Source organism: Bacillus rossius, chromosome 1 (genome assembly GCF_032445375.1).
Source record: "Bacillus rossius redtenbacheri isolate Brsri chromosome 1, Brsri_v3, whole genome shotgun sequence".
Lineage (NCBI taxonomy): Eukaryota > Metazoa > Arthropoda > Insecta > Phasmatodea > Bacillidae > Bacillus > Bacillus rossius.
In genome coordinates, this window is record NC_086330.1 from 221,568,800 (window position 1) to 221,587,059 (window position 18,260).

Below are 18,260 nucleotides of genomic sequence, written 5' to 3' on the forward strand. Positions count from 1 at the left end.
CCACTTAAGTAAAGTTTATATGTAAAACTGCCATTAATAATTAGTCATAGTATTAGGGTTGTGTAGCTGTCCACATATTAGATAAGCAGGTATTTGTATTCTGAGGACAGATTTACGCCATATTAGTAACAGTGGTATTGATATTTAAATGGAATGAGACCAGGCAGCAAACACAAGAGAGAGTAATAACATCACATGAAGGGTTGATAAGCCCCAAAAGGCACTGAAAGTCACCACTAAGTTTGCAAAAATTTTATAAGTTTGGCATTTTATCATTGCCAAGATTATGTTCTAGGATAGTTATGAAAAATTAAATTTTCTACGAATAGCATTAATGCAGGACAATGGTTTTCAAGCATAACTGTAATATTTAAATATTTTTTTACTGTGTGTACTTCAATAAAATATGAATGTAATGATTAGTGAAACCAAGTCAGGCCATTGTATGTGATTGTGCCTGCATTCTCTGAAAACATAACAATAATAAAAAATGTTTAACATCAAGTTACTTAATATTCTAGTGCAAATGAACTATGGATAATTTCTAATTTAAAATGTAATTTAAACATAATTCAATTTATAAAAAAAACTTACAAAAACTGAAATCATAGTTTCATTAAGTAGAGAAGAATGTAAGCAAGAATGAGCAAGTTATGTGTGTGTTCCAGTCCAACATGACTAGGGACTCGCTGGCCAAGGCGCTGTATTGCCGCACCGTTGCCACCATTGTAAGGCGCGCAAACAGCCTCAAGAGATTGGGTTCCACGCTCGGCACTCTCAGCTCCGACTCCAACGAATCGGTACACAACCAGAACGAGGTAAGTGTTCACACCACATCGCAATGTATGCCACCTGCATATAAACATAAGTACTAAAATCCTGACGCACATCTCACCCTTCTATACGTGCCATGCACACAGGAAGCAAGTGTTCAGGTTACTGCTAACTGCCACCACACATTAGTTCTGGAGAGCCTCACTAACAATATTATTGACATACAAAAGGCTGATGCACTGATGCACACAAGAATGGCTGCCAACTGCAACTACACATTAGTTAAGAAGTGCTTCACCGTACCCTACCTCGCACTTTCAAAAAGCTATTGCATACAGAAGGAAAGATTAGTTATATTTATAACTGCCAAATTTCGCTATAGAATAGTCAAAAATAGCTTCACAAACACAAACGTTGCATTGCAAAAGGTTAATGCATAGAGCAGGAGAAAGTAGTGGTACCATCTTGACTGCAACAATATACACGAACTAATTTCGGGATGGTTGTTCATGAAAGATTTATTTTAGAACATACATAAAAAACCAACAAAAATATCCGAGGCTGAATATTGCAGTTATGCGATAAAGTAATTAGTTAAAATGCTTACTTATCATAATTAATTGGGGCTCCAGCAAAGAAGAGAATACTAAAATATAACCAATTACACATCATTACAATCTGTTTAAATCACATTGATATTTAACTAGAATTATAAGAGAAATTAGATTATTTTTTTATATGTTGGCCGATTATTTTGTGTAAACAAGCATACATACTGGATCATGCTTCGTGCTAAGAGAAAGATAAATTGCTTTCTTGAAATAAGCATCATTCGATTTCCACAACAACCAGTAAGAGCGAGAGAAATATCATTCTTCTGCTGCAGAACTTAGTGGAGATACACATTACTTCATCATGACTGGGGATGTCGTGACCGTCCCAAAACTCTAATGAACGAACAAAAATAATGTAAATGAAAAAAAATGTCCAAAAATAAACTGCTGGCATGATTTCCCGAGAAATTAAGCACAAAACTTCTCAATGGGATGTTGCAATTCACTTGACTTGATGTAGGCTTTTGGAAATTCGCCATTGCTTAGCACATGTATGTCTGCAGAAGAAAACTACAAAAAAAAACACAAATGACAAAAAAACACAAATTAAGCAAAAATTGCTGTTGTCAGGATTTAACGCCACACAATATTCCACTACAGGAATATGATCAACAAACAAGGAAAAAACAAAGAAAAATGGACTAACAGAGCGAAAAAACCCCCACAAATGATGACAGCACAAAAATTCCGAACCAAAAAAATTCAGCACAACAGTTGAAACGAGACAAAAAAACACAGCAAAACGAAAAGACGAAACAAACACAATAGTTTTCCAAAACAACAAAAAACAAAAAAAAAGAGAAACGAAAAAACCCCCACAAATGATGACAGCACAAAAATTATTGAACCCAAAAAATTCAGCACAACAGTCAAAACGAGACAAAAACACGACCAAACGAAAATACGAAACAAACACAACAGTTTTCTAAAACAGAAACAAGCGACGTTTCGGGAACTGCTATCTGCTCCCGTCCTCAGGCAGAGACGCACATGGTACGGAAACACAGGTGCGACTGAGAAGGGGCTGCTGCCGATCCATCATATTGCCATCCGGGGCAGTTAGTGTGTGCGAGACCAGAAACCGAAGTTTCTATAACTCGCTTAGTGCATAGTAAATCAGGTGCACCCCACACTTTTGTAGAATCACTTGGATCAACGGGCGGGGCGCGTGTCTTGTGGGATAAGTTTGGCACACGGGCCTGTGTGTGCGGTGGTAGGTTGTGTAATGCTAGAAAAGTTACGTGTACCTAATTCGGCGGGGGAGAGAAGCTCCCCACCAGCTAGATCGGCTAACTGGCGTGATGTAGTGTCGTGTTGATGTGCATTAGAGGCTTGTCGGTGTGCTGTAATTTCAAGTGACCTAGTTAAATTCGGGTGTGGCGTGTAGTGTAAAGCTGTGCAAGCCGCTCCTACGAACCCCTGGGAACACAGAAACATGCTAGGGTAGTTAGCCCATTATTGCATGTAACAACAGGTAGTTCAGGCCGTCACTCGCACAGGCATATCATCGTGTGGTTGTGTTGGTGATACGGTAAAAGAAATTACATAGATTAGTAAACCACTGGCCGCCTTAAGGACCGAACTATTGCGTTCCAATATAGTTCGGTCAAAGTTAGGCTAAACCAGTATTGCTGTAGCTAGCCCCCAGGCTGTTTTCTTCTAAACCTGAAAAATAGAAAGTAAAATTAATAAATGAAGGTCGTCCTATTCTATTATTGTTCGAGCAGAGAGATGCCCTAGTCCAGTATTTTTTTTTTAATTTTATTATTTTATAATATTTTTTTATTATTTTAATTTTTTTTTAATCTAGACTTAAAGCTACTGTACATGCCCCCAGAACCCTGCCCTGACAGGCATGCATGCCTCTCGGCCCGGATCCCCAGCGAGGGCTGGGGCAGCTCCCTCTACCAGTTCACCTGCATGATTCTGCCTTGACAAGGTGCTACGACGTGTATGTGGATTGTCGCGCGTGTTGTAGTGGTGTGACTAAAATGTTACGTACCCCGGGGAAGGGAAAATAAATATTTATTAGGTGATGATAGATTTACGGAACTAGCTTTGTTAATTCAAAATCCCATGCCTTCCGAAACGCGGCCGGCACTGGAGGTGAAGCCTGCCAGGCGGGTCTCGCCCTTCAGGCATAGGGAGTCAACCCTGTAAACACAGGCAGTGAACCCGAGGGGGTTGTACATACACCTGCGTGCTTCGGACCATTTTGAATTAGCTAGGAGAGAGATTTGCAGAGAAGTTAAGATAATTAATTGGCTTTTATTAAGTGGTGAGGTAGGAGTGTATTTTATTATTATGATTCAAAATCCCATGCCTTTCCGAAACGTGGCCGGCACTGGAGGTGATGCCTGCCAGGCGGGTCGCGCCCTTCAGGCATAGGGAGTCAGCCCTAACAACACAGGCAGTGAACCCGAGGGGATTGTACATACACCTGCGTGCTTCGGACCATTTTGAATTGTATAGGCCGTGTAAACTTTAAACTTTAAACTGTAGGTTCCGCGCGGTGTGAATCACGCCCGGAGCTGGAGTGCGACTGCCTTGGGGTCGGGCGGAAAAACAGTTTTGTTTGGAGGCCTTCAGCGCCCCGACCAATTAGAGAGCTTCTAGGCCTGTGATTGGCCGGGGCCCCGCAGGCCCCCGCACGAGGTGTTCGGGGAGCTATTTTATGTAATTTTAAAGTTATTGAAGACTTTTTAAAAACAGAATCCTTGTCGCTTTCGTTTTAAATATTTATCGTTTTAAATTAAACGAGGTTTTTTATGTTTACGTTGCTCGGACGGGTCGTAAATCGCTATTGAATTTATCAGTGCGTTTTCGTGCTGTGGTAAATCTAGACACATTTTATTAGCTATTTATCTTTGATATTATTTCGCGGATGTACGGAATTTTAAGTGCGTTGTGAATAGTTTCGTTACTCGTAAATCTATTGCAATCTAAAATGGCCCTAAGGTAATTATTCTGTTTAACTTGTAGCCGATTTATATGGTGATTTGCAGCATAGCCCCAGACTTCGCATCCATATAGCAACTGCGGGCGTGCAATTTGAGTGTAAAGTTGGAGTTTTTTCCTGCGTGGTAAATTATGTGCTTTTAACATTGGGTACAGGCTTCTTAAGGATCCTGTTGCAATGTTTGTTGCTCGAGCGATGTGTTTTCCCCATAGTAGTGTTCTGTCTAGCGTGAGTCCTAGATATTTTGCCTGTGTAACATTAGGAATGGGTTGATGAAAAATTTCTAGCTCCCTGTCAGGTCTGCCTCTACGTTTTGAAATTACAAGCGTGGTTGATTTAGCTGCATTAATTTTAATTCGCCACCGAGTGTAGAATTGCTCAAGTGCTGTCAGCTGTCGTTGGACGCAAACCATGGCATATTTTAAGTTTCCGGATTGTTTAATTATGGCTGTATCGTCCGCATACATCTGTACGTAGGCGTTTTCGTGCGGTATGTCGGCTGTGTAAATATTATAGAAGAAAGGAGAGAGAGGGGAGCCCTGCGGCACCCCAGCTGTAAGTTCGCGAGTAGTGGATTTAGCCCCGTCCAGAGCAACATAAAATTTACGACGCCATAAATAGTGGGCCACCAGGTAAATATATGTGTCTGGGAAATTAAAGTTTATGAATTTTTGAATAAGGCCCGGAATCTAGACTTTGTCGAAAGCTTTTTCTGCGTCGAGCATTGTCATCACAGTGTAAGCTTTAAATGTGTTATTAAATCCGTCGGTAGCAGCTTCTACGATTTTAATTAAGGGGTGGATTGTTTAATGAACTTTCCTGAAAACAAACTGAATGTCTGGAATCACGTTGTGTTCCTCTGCGTGTGCTTGAAGGCGCGAGAGTAATGCTTTTTCAAAAATTTTACTCATGCTGTTTAAAAGGCTTATGGGTCGCCTGTTTTCTGGAATGGCTGGGTTTTTCCCTGGTTTAGGTATTGTGATTATTTTTGCTAGTTTCCAGGAGTCGGGGTAAGTTTTATGTGTTAGTATTGCATTGAATATCGCCAGTAAATATTCAAGTGCCTCTAGAGGGAGTTTTTTTAAGTGTTTCGTAGTTTATTGCGTCCGTGCCACCTGATTTGTTGTTCGGACTGGCTTTAATTAGCTTTAAAAGTTCCCTTATTGTTATTGGTTCAGGGACAGATTGCGTGCCTGTTTGTAGAAAGTTATTTACCGCCTGTGTTGTTGTTAAAGTGAAATTTCTGTCAGTTACGTCTGTGTTCGGGGAGAATTGTTTTTCTAGAAGGTCTGCGACTGCGTTGGCCTTGTCCGCTGCGATGTATTTAGCCCCGGTGGCTGTTATAATAGCGGGAGTTGAAATAAATTTTTTGTTACCGCGGAGCCTGCGAGATAGTTTCCACATTTCCTGCGGTTTTGTGGCTACTTCGTTTATTAAGTTTCCGAATTGATTTATTTGTTCCTGTTTTAATTTGCTCTGTACGAGATTATTCTGTCTGTTATATTCGTTTCTGGCTTCTGGTGTGCGGAGTTTTTGTGCTCTGTTTGTGGCTTGCCGCCTAAGAGAAATGTAATAATCCAGATCGGGGTAGTGTGTTCGAGTGACTTGCCTTTTTGTTTCAAAGCGAGAGTGTTTTTAATGGCATTTTTTACTGTGTCTGTGAAAAGTTTAACGTGTGGGTTTATTTCCTCAGGTGAATTTATTTCGGGTGGCTGATTTAGGGTGTCTATAAGTTCTTCCTTAAACCCGTCCCAATCTGTGATTTTTAGGTTATTATTAAAGAGTTGTATGTTGGATGTAGCATTAAAAGTTATTTGTGTTAGCACCGGTAAGTGATCGGAGTTTAGTTCATCTAATGTTTCTGTATTTAGCTGAGCGTTTGGTTTGTTTGTTAGGGCTATGTCTAAAATTTCTGGAGTGCCACTACTTAGGCCTCTGTCAGACGAGCGACCTGGGTGGCGCCACCAGGGTGGCGCCACCTACATTCCTGCCACTCGCTGTGCGACCCGAGTGGCTGGCCAGTTGAAGTTCTTGTGACAGACACAAATAAGCACAAAAGTTCCTCTGTAAAATTTGTAACATAAACGAAAATTGGGATTTCCAACAGAATTTGCAATTTAAAGCTGAAATAATAATGTAATATTTGAATCTATGTATATATTTAAAAATGTAAATGTAAAATGTAAAATGTAATCAATGAAATTACTTTATGTACCTGAAACATTAATATAAGTTTCATAAATTTGAAACAGTACAGCATTACTTATGTACTTAATCTTAATACAAATTATATTGCCCCTGACAGTCAAACAGCTATGAAACTGTACAAATGTTTGTCGAGGTCCATAGTGAAGTGGTCGCTTCTCAGTGGTGTCGTGTGACAGGCTGCACTACAACAACTGACTGACTGGGTGGCCGCCACTTGCAGGTGGCGTCCGGGTAGCGGATGGTCGACAGTCGCGAGACACTTGATAGGTGGTACGACCCCGTCTGGCAGGTCCGTTCAAATAGTGTTGTCTACTGGGTGGCGCCACCAGGGTGGCGCCACCCAGGTCGCTCGTCTGACAGAGGCCTTACTGGATAGCATGTCGGGGAGTCAGGCGCAAGAATGATGTAGTTTTTCGCTGCCGTGTGGCCGTGTAGAATGTTCCCGTTGGCGTTTGTTTGTGTGCAGCCCCAGTCAGTGTGTTTGCTGTTTAAGTCCCCTGCTATAAAAAATTGATCTTCGACTTCCATTAATTTATTGAGGTCCTGTGGTGTGAGTGGGTCTTGTGGCGTCTTGTATACCGCAGACATGCAAACATGTGAATTATTATTACGTACGTTTATGCTGGTGGCCTTAATGTGTTGTAGTCAATTTATAGTTATCGGGTGGTGGTGAATTCCGTGTTTAATTAGTATGGCTGTACCGCCACCGCGGAGTGCGGGGCGGTCTGTTCTGTATATTGTGTAACCGCATATGTACGCTCGCATATGTGGTTTTATAAACGTTTCAGAGATGAAAGCGACATCTATCCCGTATACAAAATGTAACTGTTCCAGTTCATAGATTTTATTTTGGAGGCCGTGTGCATTGAAAATTAGGACCTGTAAAAGCTTCCCCGGGTTCTGTGCCATTTTAAGGTGTAGCGAGATTCAGGATTGCGGATAGTAGAATCATCTGTCGCTTCGATACGTCTGTTTCAGCTCGGATTGTGGCGTAGTGTGGAGAGAGTGTAGCAATGAGCTGTGAGAAATTGCAGAGTTTCAGAATCTCTGCCAGTTCTAACATATCACCGATGGTGTTTCCCTCTATTCTGTTCTGCGCTGGAGTGTGAGTGGTGCGCGGTTCCTTTACGGCCTGCGAATATTTTCGTTCCGGTCGTGACAGCTCGGTGGTTGTTGTTTGCGGCTGTGTCTGTGGCTTGTTTACCACCTGGACGCGCGGCTGTGCGTGAGTGGGGCGGGTGGGAGGGAACTCCACCAGGCTGTTCGTGGCAGGCGGTTGTTGTTTAGACTGCAGCTGTGTCTGCGCGGCCTGTCGCTGTGTCCTACTCGCGACCATTTTCAGGAACACTGGACACTGCTTCCAGGCAGCAGTGTGTCCCCGCACTTTGCAATTGAAACAAAAATTTTCTGTGTCATCAGACTCTGGGCAGTCCTTTCGGGCGTGGTTTTCCCCACACCTGACACATCGTGGTGGCTTACTGCAGCGAGTGTGAGTGTGATCGAATTCACCACAGTGCTTGCACTGGGCGATGTCTTGTGGGCGGGCCTGGTACTTTTGTATCGTAACCGAGGTGTAGTGTACTGTATACTTTGGTTTCCAGACTGTTGTATTTTCTGCTGACTAGTGAGTCCAGGAAAGGAATGCTACCATTCGTTTCTTTTTCATAGGTGAACTTTATTGATGGCCTCAGAGAGTTAAGGTGGTTCACAAATTCCTCCAAAGTTTCAAGTCCATGTTGCCAGACAGTGAAGGTGTCGTCTACATAACGGAGCCAGATTTTAGGAGGGCTATTACTTTTGCTAAGTGCTTCTTGCTCAAAGTTTTCCATAAATATATTGGCCATAAATGGTGAAAGAGAAGAGCCCATTGCCATGCCATCGGTCTGTTTGTAGAAAATATCCTTGAACTGGAAATATGTCGTGGTGACACAGAGGGTAATCATTTCCATGATGGATGGGATTGGTATTACAGTACTGTCCATTAAAGTTGGATCAGCCTCCAATTTGGCTTTGACAATGCTGAGTGTTTCGGCTACAGGTACATTGGTGAAGAGGCTTTGGACATCACAAAACTCACCATGGTATCGTTGTTTTCTATTTTAAGTGTTTGGACTATAGAAATAAAATGATTGGAATCTTTGACAAAAGTATCTGTCTGTCCTGCTAGTGGCTGAACAATTTTCATGAGGTATTTTGATAGTTTCTGGCATGGGGCATTACAACAACTGATGATCGGGCGCAGAGGCATGTTCGGTTTATGAATTTTTGGAAGACCGTAAATGTGGGGTGCTTTACTGCTGTGTGGCGTCAGTTCTGATCTAGTTTTGTCTCGGATGTGATTCTGATTTTTAAGTTTGGTACACTTTTCTTTCAATGCTGGCTGTGGGGTCTTTTACCAGTTTTGTATATTGATCTGTGGTGATCAAATCAGTAATTTTTTGGTCATAGTCTGTTTTGTCAAGTATGACTGTAGCACGACCCTTATCAGCTGGGAGGATTACAATGGTATGGTCGGATTTCAGAGATTTGATGGCCTTGAGTTCATCAGGTGGCAGATTTGGTTTAGGTGGGCCAGCTGAGGTGATTGCTGTACGCACATTCCAACGAAATTCATCTTGTTTGGCGGCAGGAAGTTTGTATATTGCGCTCTCAACTGATGAAACTATGTCAAGTGCAGGAATGTGTCGTGAAGCAATGCTGAAATTGAGGCCTTTTTGTAGAACATTTTCCTCGCTATTGGACAGCTTTCTTGAAAATGAATTAACGACAGTGTTAATTTTCTGTGTTGTGGGATGTGTTTTTGTATTCACCATATTTGTTAGTTTGGCTAATTTATCTTTTTGTTTCTCTTTGCACTGTAAAGACTTCTTTTGGACAAGATTCGTGATGGACTGATAAATGCAATTGAAATCTTTAGTATTAAGGATGGACTGTATTTCAAGCTGTAGTGCCGAAATTTCATTGTTCAAATGTGTTTTTTGACAGTGATATGCGGCAATTCTCTCACTCAGTAGCTTTTGGCTGGCTTTCCGAGTTATTTGTTGAGCCTGTTTGCTGTTGACCGGGGATTTGATTGTGAGTCGTCTAGGAATGACTCCCTCACTGCGACATTTACAGAGAAAAGTCAAGTTATTGGAACATTGTGATAGATCATTAGATCAATCATTTTCTTTTCCAACTTCCTCATACAAATATGCATACCGGGTCCATACCGGGCATTGATATTATCTTTGAAAGATTTGTGCAATGGGAGTGCATGACTTGATGTAGGCTTTTGGACATTCGCCATTGCTTAGCACATGTATGTCTGCAGAAGAAAACTACAAAAAAAACACAAATGACAAAAAAAAAAACAAATTAAGCAAAAATTGCTGTTGTTGTCAGGATTTAACACCACACAATATTCCACAACAGGAATATGGTCAACAAACAAGGAAAAAACAAAGAAAAATGGACTAACAGAGCGAAAAAACCTCCACAAATGATGACAGCACAAAAATTCCGAACCCAAAAAATTCAACACAACAGTTGAAACGAGACAAAAACACAGCAAAACGAAAAGACGAAAAAAACACAATAGTTTTCCGAAACAACAAAAAACAATAAAAGAGAAACGAAAAAATCCCCACAAATGATGACAGCACAAAAATTATTGAACCCAAAATATTCAGCACAACAGTCAAAACGAGACAAAAACACGACCAAACGAAAATACGAAACAAACACAACAGTTTTCTAAAACAGAAACAAGCGACGTTTCGGGAACTGCTATCTGCTCCCGTCCTCAGGCAGAGACGCCCATGGTACGGAAACACAGGTGCGACTGTGAAGGGGCTGGAAAAATGAGGGTATTTATCAGAAAATGGACTACATCTTGCTCAGCCAATGGCAGACAAGCTGACTCCTCATTGGCTGTGCACCATGGAGTTAAAGCGGATTGGTTATTGTAGGTTGAGTATTGGCTATTGTTTTGTGCTGCAGTGATGTTGCTCTCTTAATCAAAGGTATCCACATATTTTTTAATTCAAGGCTCTGCTGTCTGAAAATATTTTTATTGCTAATAATGAAAGCTGATTCTTTGATTTTCCTTTTTATTTTATCGGGTTACTGTATGAGCGGTGTGGAGTCTTCCCAGAGAATTTTGTGGCTATTTTCCCATGTATGTTCAGCAAGTCTGGATTTTAGGGTTTCACCCTTCTTGCAGTTGTTTTTGTGTTCTTTGATTCGGGTGGATAGAGCTCTGCCAGTTTCACCTATGTACACGTGGCCACATTCACAGGGGATCTGATACACACAGTTGTGGGTTTGTAATTTTGCTGTGGCTGGTTTCATCTTTGTAACAATGCTTTTAATAGTAGATTTAGAACGGAAAGCTGTTATGAGTCCATATTTGTTTCCCAGGCATCTTATTTTTTCTGAAAGCCCTTGAAAATACGGAATGACTAGAGTTCCTGCCGGTTTATCGGTTTCTGTGGGTTTGAGTGTTTTGTTGGATTTCATATGCTGTTTGATGGTGTTAGCAGGGTAACCATTGGCTATGAGTTCCTTTTTTATATGATTGTGTTCAACCGCAATAGATTTCTCATCAGAACAAATAATCTCAGCTCGGTTGGTTAGTGTGTGAATAATGCCAGTTTTCGTTGTTTCTGTTTTAGAAAACTGTTGTTTTTGTTTCGTCTTTTCGTTTGGTCGTGTTTTTGTCTCGTTTTGACTGTTGTGCTGAATATTTTGGGTTCAATAATTTTTGTGCTGTCATCATTTGTGGGGATTTTTTCGTTTCTCTTTTATTGTTTTTTGTTGTTTTGGAAAACTATTGTGTTTTTTTCGTCTTTTCGTTTTGCTGTGTTTTTTGTCTCGTTTCAACTGTTGTGTTGAATTTTTTGGGTTCGGAATTTTTGTGCTGTCATCATTTGTGGAGGTTTTGTCGCTCTGTTAGTCCATTTTTCTTTGTTTTTTCCTTGTTTGTTGACCATATTCCTGTTGTGGAATATTGTGTGGCGTTAAATCCTGACAACAACAGCAATTTTTGCTTAATTTGTGTTTTTTGTCATTTGTGTTTTTTTTTGTAGTTTTCTTCTGCAGACATACATTTGCTAAGCAATGGCGAATGTCCAAAAGCCTACATCAAGTCATGCACTCCCATTGCACAAATCTTTCAAAGATAATTGCAATACACTTGTTACAAAATTCAATCTGGTGAATTAGTTAGCACCGAGACAGTTATGTTCTCACATTATGGCAGCCACTTGAAGAAGGAAATCGGAACGACTTTCCAAAAACGAAGAAGACCAAAGAAATATATGATGCCTAGACAAGAACTCTGGTAGTAAATTCCTTGCACATCAGGTGCAATGCTTAACGAAATAGGTTCTGTTCCTACATATAAATTGCATGATATCGTAACAAAATAATTTATAAAATTAAATATTATTGTAATAGTTTAAAGAAGTTATTCTTATTACTTTTGAAATCTTGATGCATATAATAATATAGTCCAAATTCGTTAAACAGTATCAGTAAACTAAAGGAACAGCACACATTTAAATGACAAATTTACAAAAATATTAAACAACACTACATAATGAAGAAACTTAGATCCTTATAAGAAATTATCTATAAAATATGACTCACATTGAAAGCAATATGCATCCAGTATTCCATAAAATGACACACCACAAAAATTAGGCGAAACAATTGAGCACGTGCCCAGCAACAGCTGTGTAATAGCAAACACTTCCCCTCCCCCCCCCCTCTTTACTAAGCCTGCCTCAGCAGGTAGGTGGCAATATTACAAAAACTAGAAACTACGTACTAAAATCTCAGAGGAATAAAACACTTAAGCAAAATTTCCAAAAATGTTATGCTTTTATTAACGACTATTTATTAGTGTGGTATCTATAAAAAATTCAATATTGTGTTGAATATCCAATTTAAGGCAGTAACACAAAATTATGGATAGATATCTATTCAATTTATGCTAGGAACTAAGTAGTACTTTGATTGCTTATGTTTGGTGTGGAATAAATAACAAAAGGTTCCATAGTAAATTGAGTCGGTAAGAAACAATCCTTGAGATCGTAACTATGTTTCGACGATGGTGAATATTGTAATAAAAATAATCAGACGATAACAGAAGAATTTATTATATATTTACGAAACTTTACTGAGTTATTCTACGAAAATCAGTAAGTAATTTATTAAACATACTAATAAAATGTGAATCGACGTCTGATTATGCAAAAGAAGTCTTAAGTTTACATCGATATGTGGTTTATGGTAAAAGACGAGATAGAAGACTACCTACCTATTCTAGCCTACTTATGCATTAAACGAGACACAGTTATGCAGCCAAGATTAGCTGTGTGACTTAAAAAGAGATATTCAACTTGAAGACGTCCAGTACATCTTTTAAGAACGCGTCCACTCCGTATACCAAGGAAGGAAACAAGCGACTTCGCCTTATTATTACCGAAATCCACCTACAGTCGAATTCATCTTTGGACCATTTCGCTGAGCTACCAGCTGAACACCAGGACCAAGATATGAGCGTGGTTCGGACGTGTGTTAATTTCTGCGTGCATTCGTTCTATACGTTCGTTAAGGAACATCAAGTATTTCTGGTAGACATCACAATATTCTAAAAGGTACTGTCTGATTTTGCAAAGATATTATTGCACTATTGTCCTGATGTCGAACCTAAGGTAATGCCATGATGTTAGTTAACCCAATGTCATCGTATTTTGTTAACATCTTGATTATCCACGATTGTTTTGATGATAATCGTTGCAAAGTGATATAATTAACTATTTCACTTGACAATATTATTGTTTTACATTTTGCTTCACACACTGTTTCATTATTGGTGTTCTTTAACTTGAGTACTGTACACTCAGAGGTCCCGATCTTCAAGCGTTGAGTTATGCCTGAGCATACACTTAAATTTACTATTTAATTTATGTTTCTTAATAAGTATATTTGAGATTAACATTTGAATAATGTGTGATTGAGATGGTGTTTGGTATTGATAGAATCGAGCAACAGTTATCATTTGAATCCTAAGGTGAACTCCATCCAGTTGAAATATAAATTCGTTTATAATTGCATTGGTAATTTTTTGATGAGCCATTGCATGGAAGGCACGTTGTCCACATAATAGTACCAATGATACATAAACAATAAATCACATTTGATTTATTTGAGGCATTTCTTTCAAATTGTTATTTCAAGGCGCTCTTTCCGAGTGTATTGAAACTTGGTGTACTAATTACTAGATCTAGTTGTTAAAATTCATTTTAGCTCTCCATTAGATACACACGCCATAGTTTTACACAAATCTAAATATTTGAATTGGTCATCTATAAAACAGTTATTTATGTTTTATTACTTAACACTACAACACTTAAAAATATATATACCTTACATACAAAAAATACTCCACAAGGGAGGAAGCAGTTAAACGGATCACATTAGTGTCTGCAGGTATAGCAGGTGAAGAATTCGAAGAAGTGGTTACATGGACCGTAACTTGAACAAAGGATAAAGTTGAGGACAAGGATGCAAAAGAAAACATAGGAAGATACCGATAAGGTAACAAAATTAAAAAGGGAGGTGGACTCAACATGCTGGTGATAATGAAAATAATTAATAACATCATGAAAAGGCTGTGATACTTATATAATATATTATAATATATAATTATATATAATTAAGAATGGAAGTATTAAATGTTATATAAAGGAATTTTTAAACTGTCAAATGGAAATGTGTATTAAAGGTACTTTTAAATTTTAATGTGGAGACTAAATAACTGAACGAAATATTGCATTGAAGCGTTTATAATGTTATAATGTGAAGTATTACTGTTAAATCCACTACCATTTACATAAATGGTAAATGTTGTAAACAATTCTGTGGTTGATCTATATAAGAAAATAACATAAATTGAAAAATTACTGGCGAAAATCCATAAAGAATTAATTTTCTGAAAAATGAAAGATTAAAGGAAACAATAGATTTCTCACAAAAATTAAAGAAAAATGTTAAACTCGCAACTATCCACATATGAGTCGAAAAATAGGAAAACAGTACGATAAGGTAATACCATGTTTTCTATAGCCAGGTAGTAAATTAGAATTATGGGCATAAACAGTTTCCTGGCAGGGCTAAATAATATATTATAGTGTACATAAAGCAACCTGTATTTATTTAATTTAGGAAAGAAAAACGGGAAGGCAAAAACATAGTAGGATTCAAATTTGCTACCCTTGTTAGCCGGAAGTATGTTAAGAATCACATTTAAATAACAATTCTATATAACGGCTCAAACTGTACTAAGACCATAAATTTTATAAAGCTTTTCAAATGAGACAGGCAATAACATATACAATGGCAAAAGAATCAGGTGTGAAATTCTACAGATTCATGAACATATGAGATGGTAATAAAGTGGAGCTTAATCTTCAATGAAAACTGTTTTTAATTGCTTGCCACAAATTGAAAATTTCTAAGTGAGCAGTAGACAAAGAATCACTAATTCTAGACAAACGAGTATTTAAGTCAATTCTCCAGCTCATCAACATCATTTTATCCCAAATTTAACTAGTATAATTATTTAAAAGTTTATAAAATTCATGATGACTGTTAAAACAGTTTTCGGCTAGGATTTTTATAGGTTTACCATTATTAAGGACACGTTCTTCAAACATTTTTTACAATGATAATGTAATATAAGACACTAGCTGAAATTTCGTCTTGCTTTTCTGATACTTCTTTCAAAAATTGTTCCAAATTGGCAAGGTCATCACTGTTAAGAGCTCCAAAAACGGTTTTCAAAATTTTTCCACCAAAATCAAAACCTTATTGTTTAATGTGTGCAACCTGTGGACAGGTGGCGAGCCAGCATGCTTCTACTATTGGCACTGCTGGTTCCAAGTCCAGCAAGTCCATGACTGCGCTCAACAATGCGGTCCGCCATGCTACTGACGGATTCATTGGAATTTTGGACATGTTTGGATTTGAGGACCCTAAGGTAAGCCTGTTTATCAAACGGAGATTTAAAAATCTAATTGACACAGCGTTATGTGGGATTTATAATTGTAACTGGTCCGCGACCGGACCTGCCAGTTCAGTTGCCGCTTCCCGATGGCTCCTAAAACAAGGTGCATTTATTTTTACAAGAATTTTTTTTAAACTCCTGTAATCCTAAATTTTATGAATTCAAAGTGCATTTTTTGTAATTATGTTCTAGGTTTTCAAATTCTAACCATATTAAAAAATATATACATACTTGGTTAAATTGGTTGTAGTAAATATCTGATTTTATTTTCCCACGCATAGTTTCATAGGCCCACAACTCCATATAGCTCAAAAAGACGAGAGTGGACCAGTTCACCGATCTCTGCCTTCTACCCTACTCACTCTACTTACCCTTACACACACAGCTTTTCGCGCAAACAGATACTGCTTTGCTGTTTTAGCTACAAAACCAACCACTAGCACATTTTTCATAACCTAGCTCAATCAATATGGTTTATTTTATCTTTACTACTATAACTTCATAAAAATATAAAATTAATTTAAACACAGTATTACACAAACCCACAACTTGATACTTCTGGCCATAAGTTATTGTACCAGACAGGCTGTTCAGTCTGAGGAAATACTTTTATTAAGGTTTTATTTAGCTGCATGTAATCATGTTTATGGTAAATTCATACGGAGCGACCATGTTGGCTTTCAGTTGTGCATATCCTGTACTAGCTCCAGTACCCGGGCTGAAACAGGTTGAAAAGATATTTTTTTTCGAAATCGGATGTAAATAATTTTCTTTGTGACCGAGATAACCAGTGCGCATCGGCACATGCTAAAATGGCCTCAGTCCAAGCAACCCAGTTTTTAAAAAAAAATATGTCTCTAAGCAACCCTTTTAGCGTACGTTAAGAATTTCCCTAGCTAAAATTAGCTAACCTCCACGTCTGACTAAATCCTTTTTAGCATATATAGTTGAAGCTATCCTGTAACATGCCATTTTTTTTTGTGATTGGGGCCCGTTTAGCATGTATCGATTCAATTGCATTCAAAATTTAAAGAACATCACTTTTCATTTTTCCTTGAGGCTCCGTCTTAAAATATTTTGTCATATTTTGGAGGGGAGGGGAAAATGACGAATTTTCACTCAGGTATGGCCACCTACTGGCCCCCCACCCGCCCGTGGAGTCTACCTGATTGTAAACTTCTGAGGATTAAATGGAGAGAGGAAACTTACCCAAAACATACTGCAGTTAGGCTTTGACCTGGCAATCGCCTATCATTTTAAATATGGAAATTGTACCATGCAATTAATATTGATCCCCAGAATAGCTAAAAAAAAAAGTAATTGTAATTGATATTGAAATAGTTGCTGCACCCAAAAAAAAACAGGTATTCTTGTCATGCGAGGTAAAATTATGCTTATATATGTATTATCTTCCTGTTTTTGTAAGACATTCTTTCATTGTACCTTGACATAATTTAAACGTTAAGAAAAACGTAATTTACACGTAAAATTACTGATACAACTGCACAACAGGAAATTTTAAGGAACACAGCAATTGCATTAAAAAATATCCTGCTACAAAGATTTAACTCAGGAAATGGCAACAACAGGAAGTGGAGTACAAATAATGCAATGCATAACATACACACTAAGGTAAAGCACACTATCAACACTCAGAAAATTCAACATCATAAATGACTTGAGTGCATGTGCACCGAGCACTACGTGTAGCCAATAAGGACGACCAATTACAGATCCTAGGGATATTATCACGTATTTTGTGAGTAGGGGTGGGTAGGGAGTTCTGGCTAACCGGCGGGTGCAAAGGGAGAAGGGTAATGATCACCACTGTTAAATAGAGCCCCCCTCTGGGATTCATTCCCAGAGATGTGAGTTCGTCGAGGTTGGAAAGCAGAGATCTTAGCTACTACACTACGAGGTCACTTCCAGAGTAAAGAAATAAATAAGATATATAATATATCACAGTATGACTTTAAGTCAATAATACTAGAAATGATTAAAATTAAGAAAAAAATTACCACCAAATTTAATTTCACCTCTTGCTCCCAGTGAGTGCCACATTCAAAAATAAAGGCCACTATCTTTAATTCCACCTCTTGCTCTCATAGGGTGCCACATTTAAAAATAGAGGCCACCATCTTGTCTGCTAAGACGCGTTCCTTTACATGCACAGTGTGCACAAGCAAAGCGGTATATTCCACACCATCTTGTTGATATATGATAGGACTCATTCCTTTATGCACACAGAGTGAACCAATAATCCTCGCATTCTTAGATTTAAAAAACGCCATCTTGGATGATAATTAATAGTGCACCTAACAATACATTCCCTTATTTTGAATTAGAAGCATGCATAAGAAATATTGTTTGTAACAATTTGCTTATCTGAAAAAGATGTTATTATAACTATAAATGCATAGTTTAAAATATAATGAAGCATAAAGACATATTGTTTTTTACAAATATGCCTGTAGGGATAAAAGTATTTATAAATAAGTAAAAATTTTATAACCTGCATTCTTATAGATGAATGTTTATGCATATAGGCATAGTTTAAAACAGAATGTAGCAAAATGTCTTAAACCTTTCTGTGTTGTATACTATACAAATATATTAATAATGAAAACAGTATTATTAAGCATAGCAAAAA

The 18,260-nt window shown here is 38.2% G+C and overlaps 1 protein-coding gene across 3 annotated transcripts in view; it reads left to right on the forward strand.

Moving 5' to 3' along the window:
• LOC134527313 (unconventional myosin-IXAa) overlaps positions 1-18,260 on the forward strand; it is a 651,966-nt gene that overhangs the window by 351,190 nt on the left and 282,516 nt on the right. For all 3 annotated transcript variants that reach the window (XM_063359870.1, XM_063359869.1, XM_063359871.1), the window contains exons 9-10: positions 669-818; positions 15,443-15,583. In XM_063359870.1, coding sequence (XP_063215940.1) covers positions 669-818; positions 15,443-15,583 — 291 coding nt within the window. The remainder of the gene's footprint in view (positions 1-668; positions 819-15,442; positions 15,584-18,260) is intronic.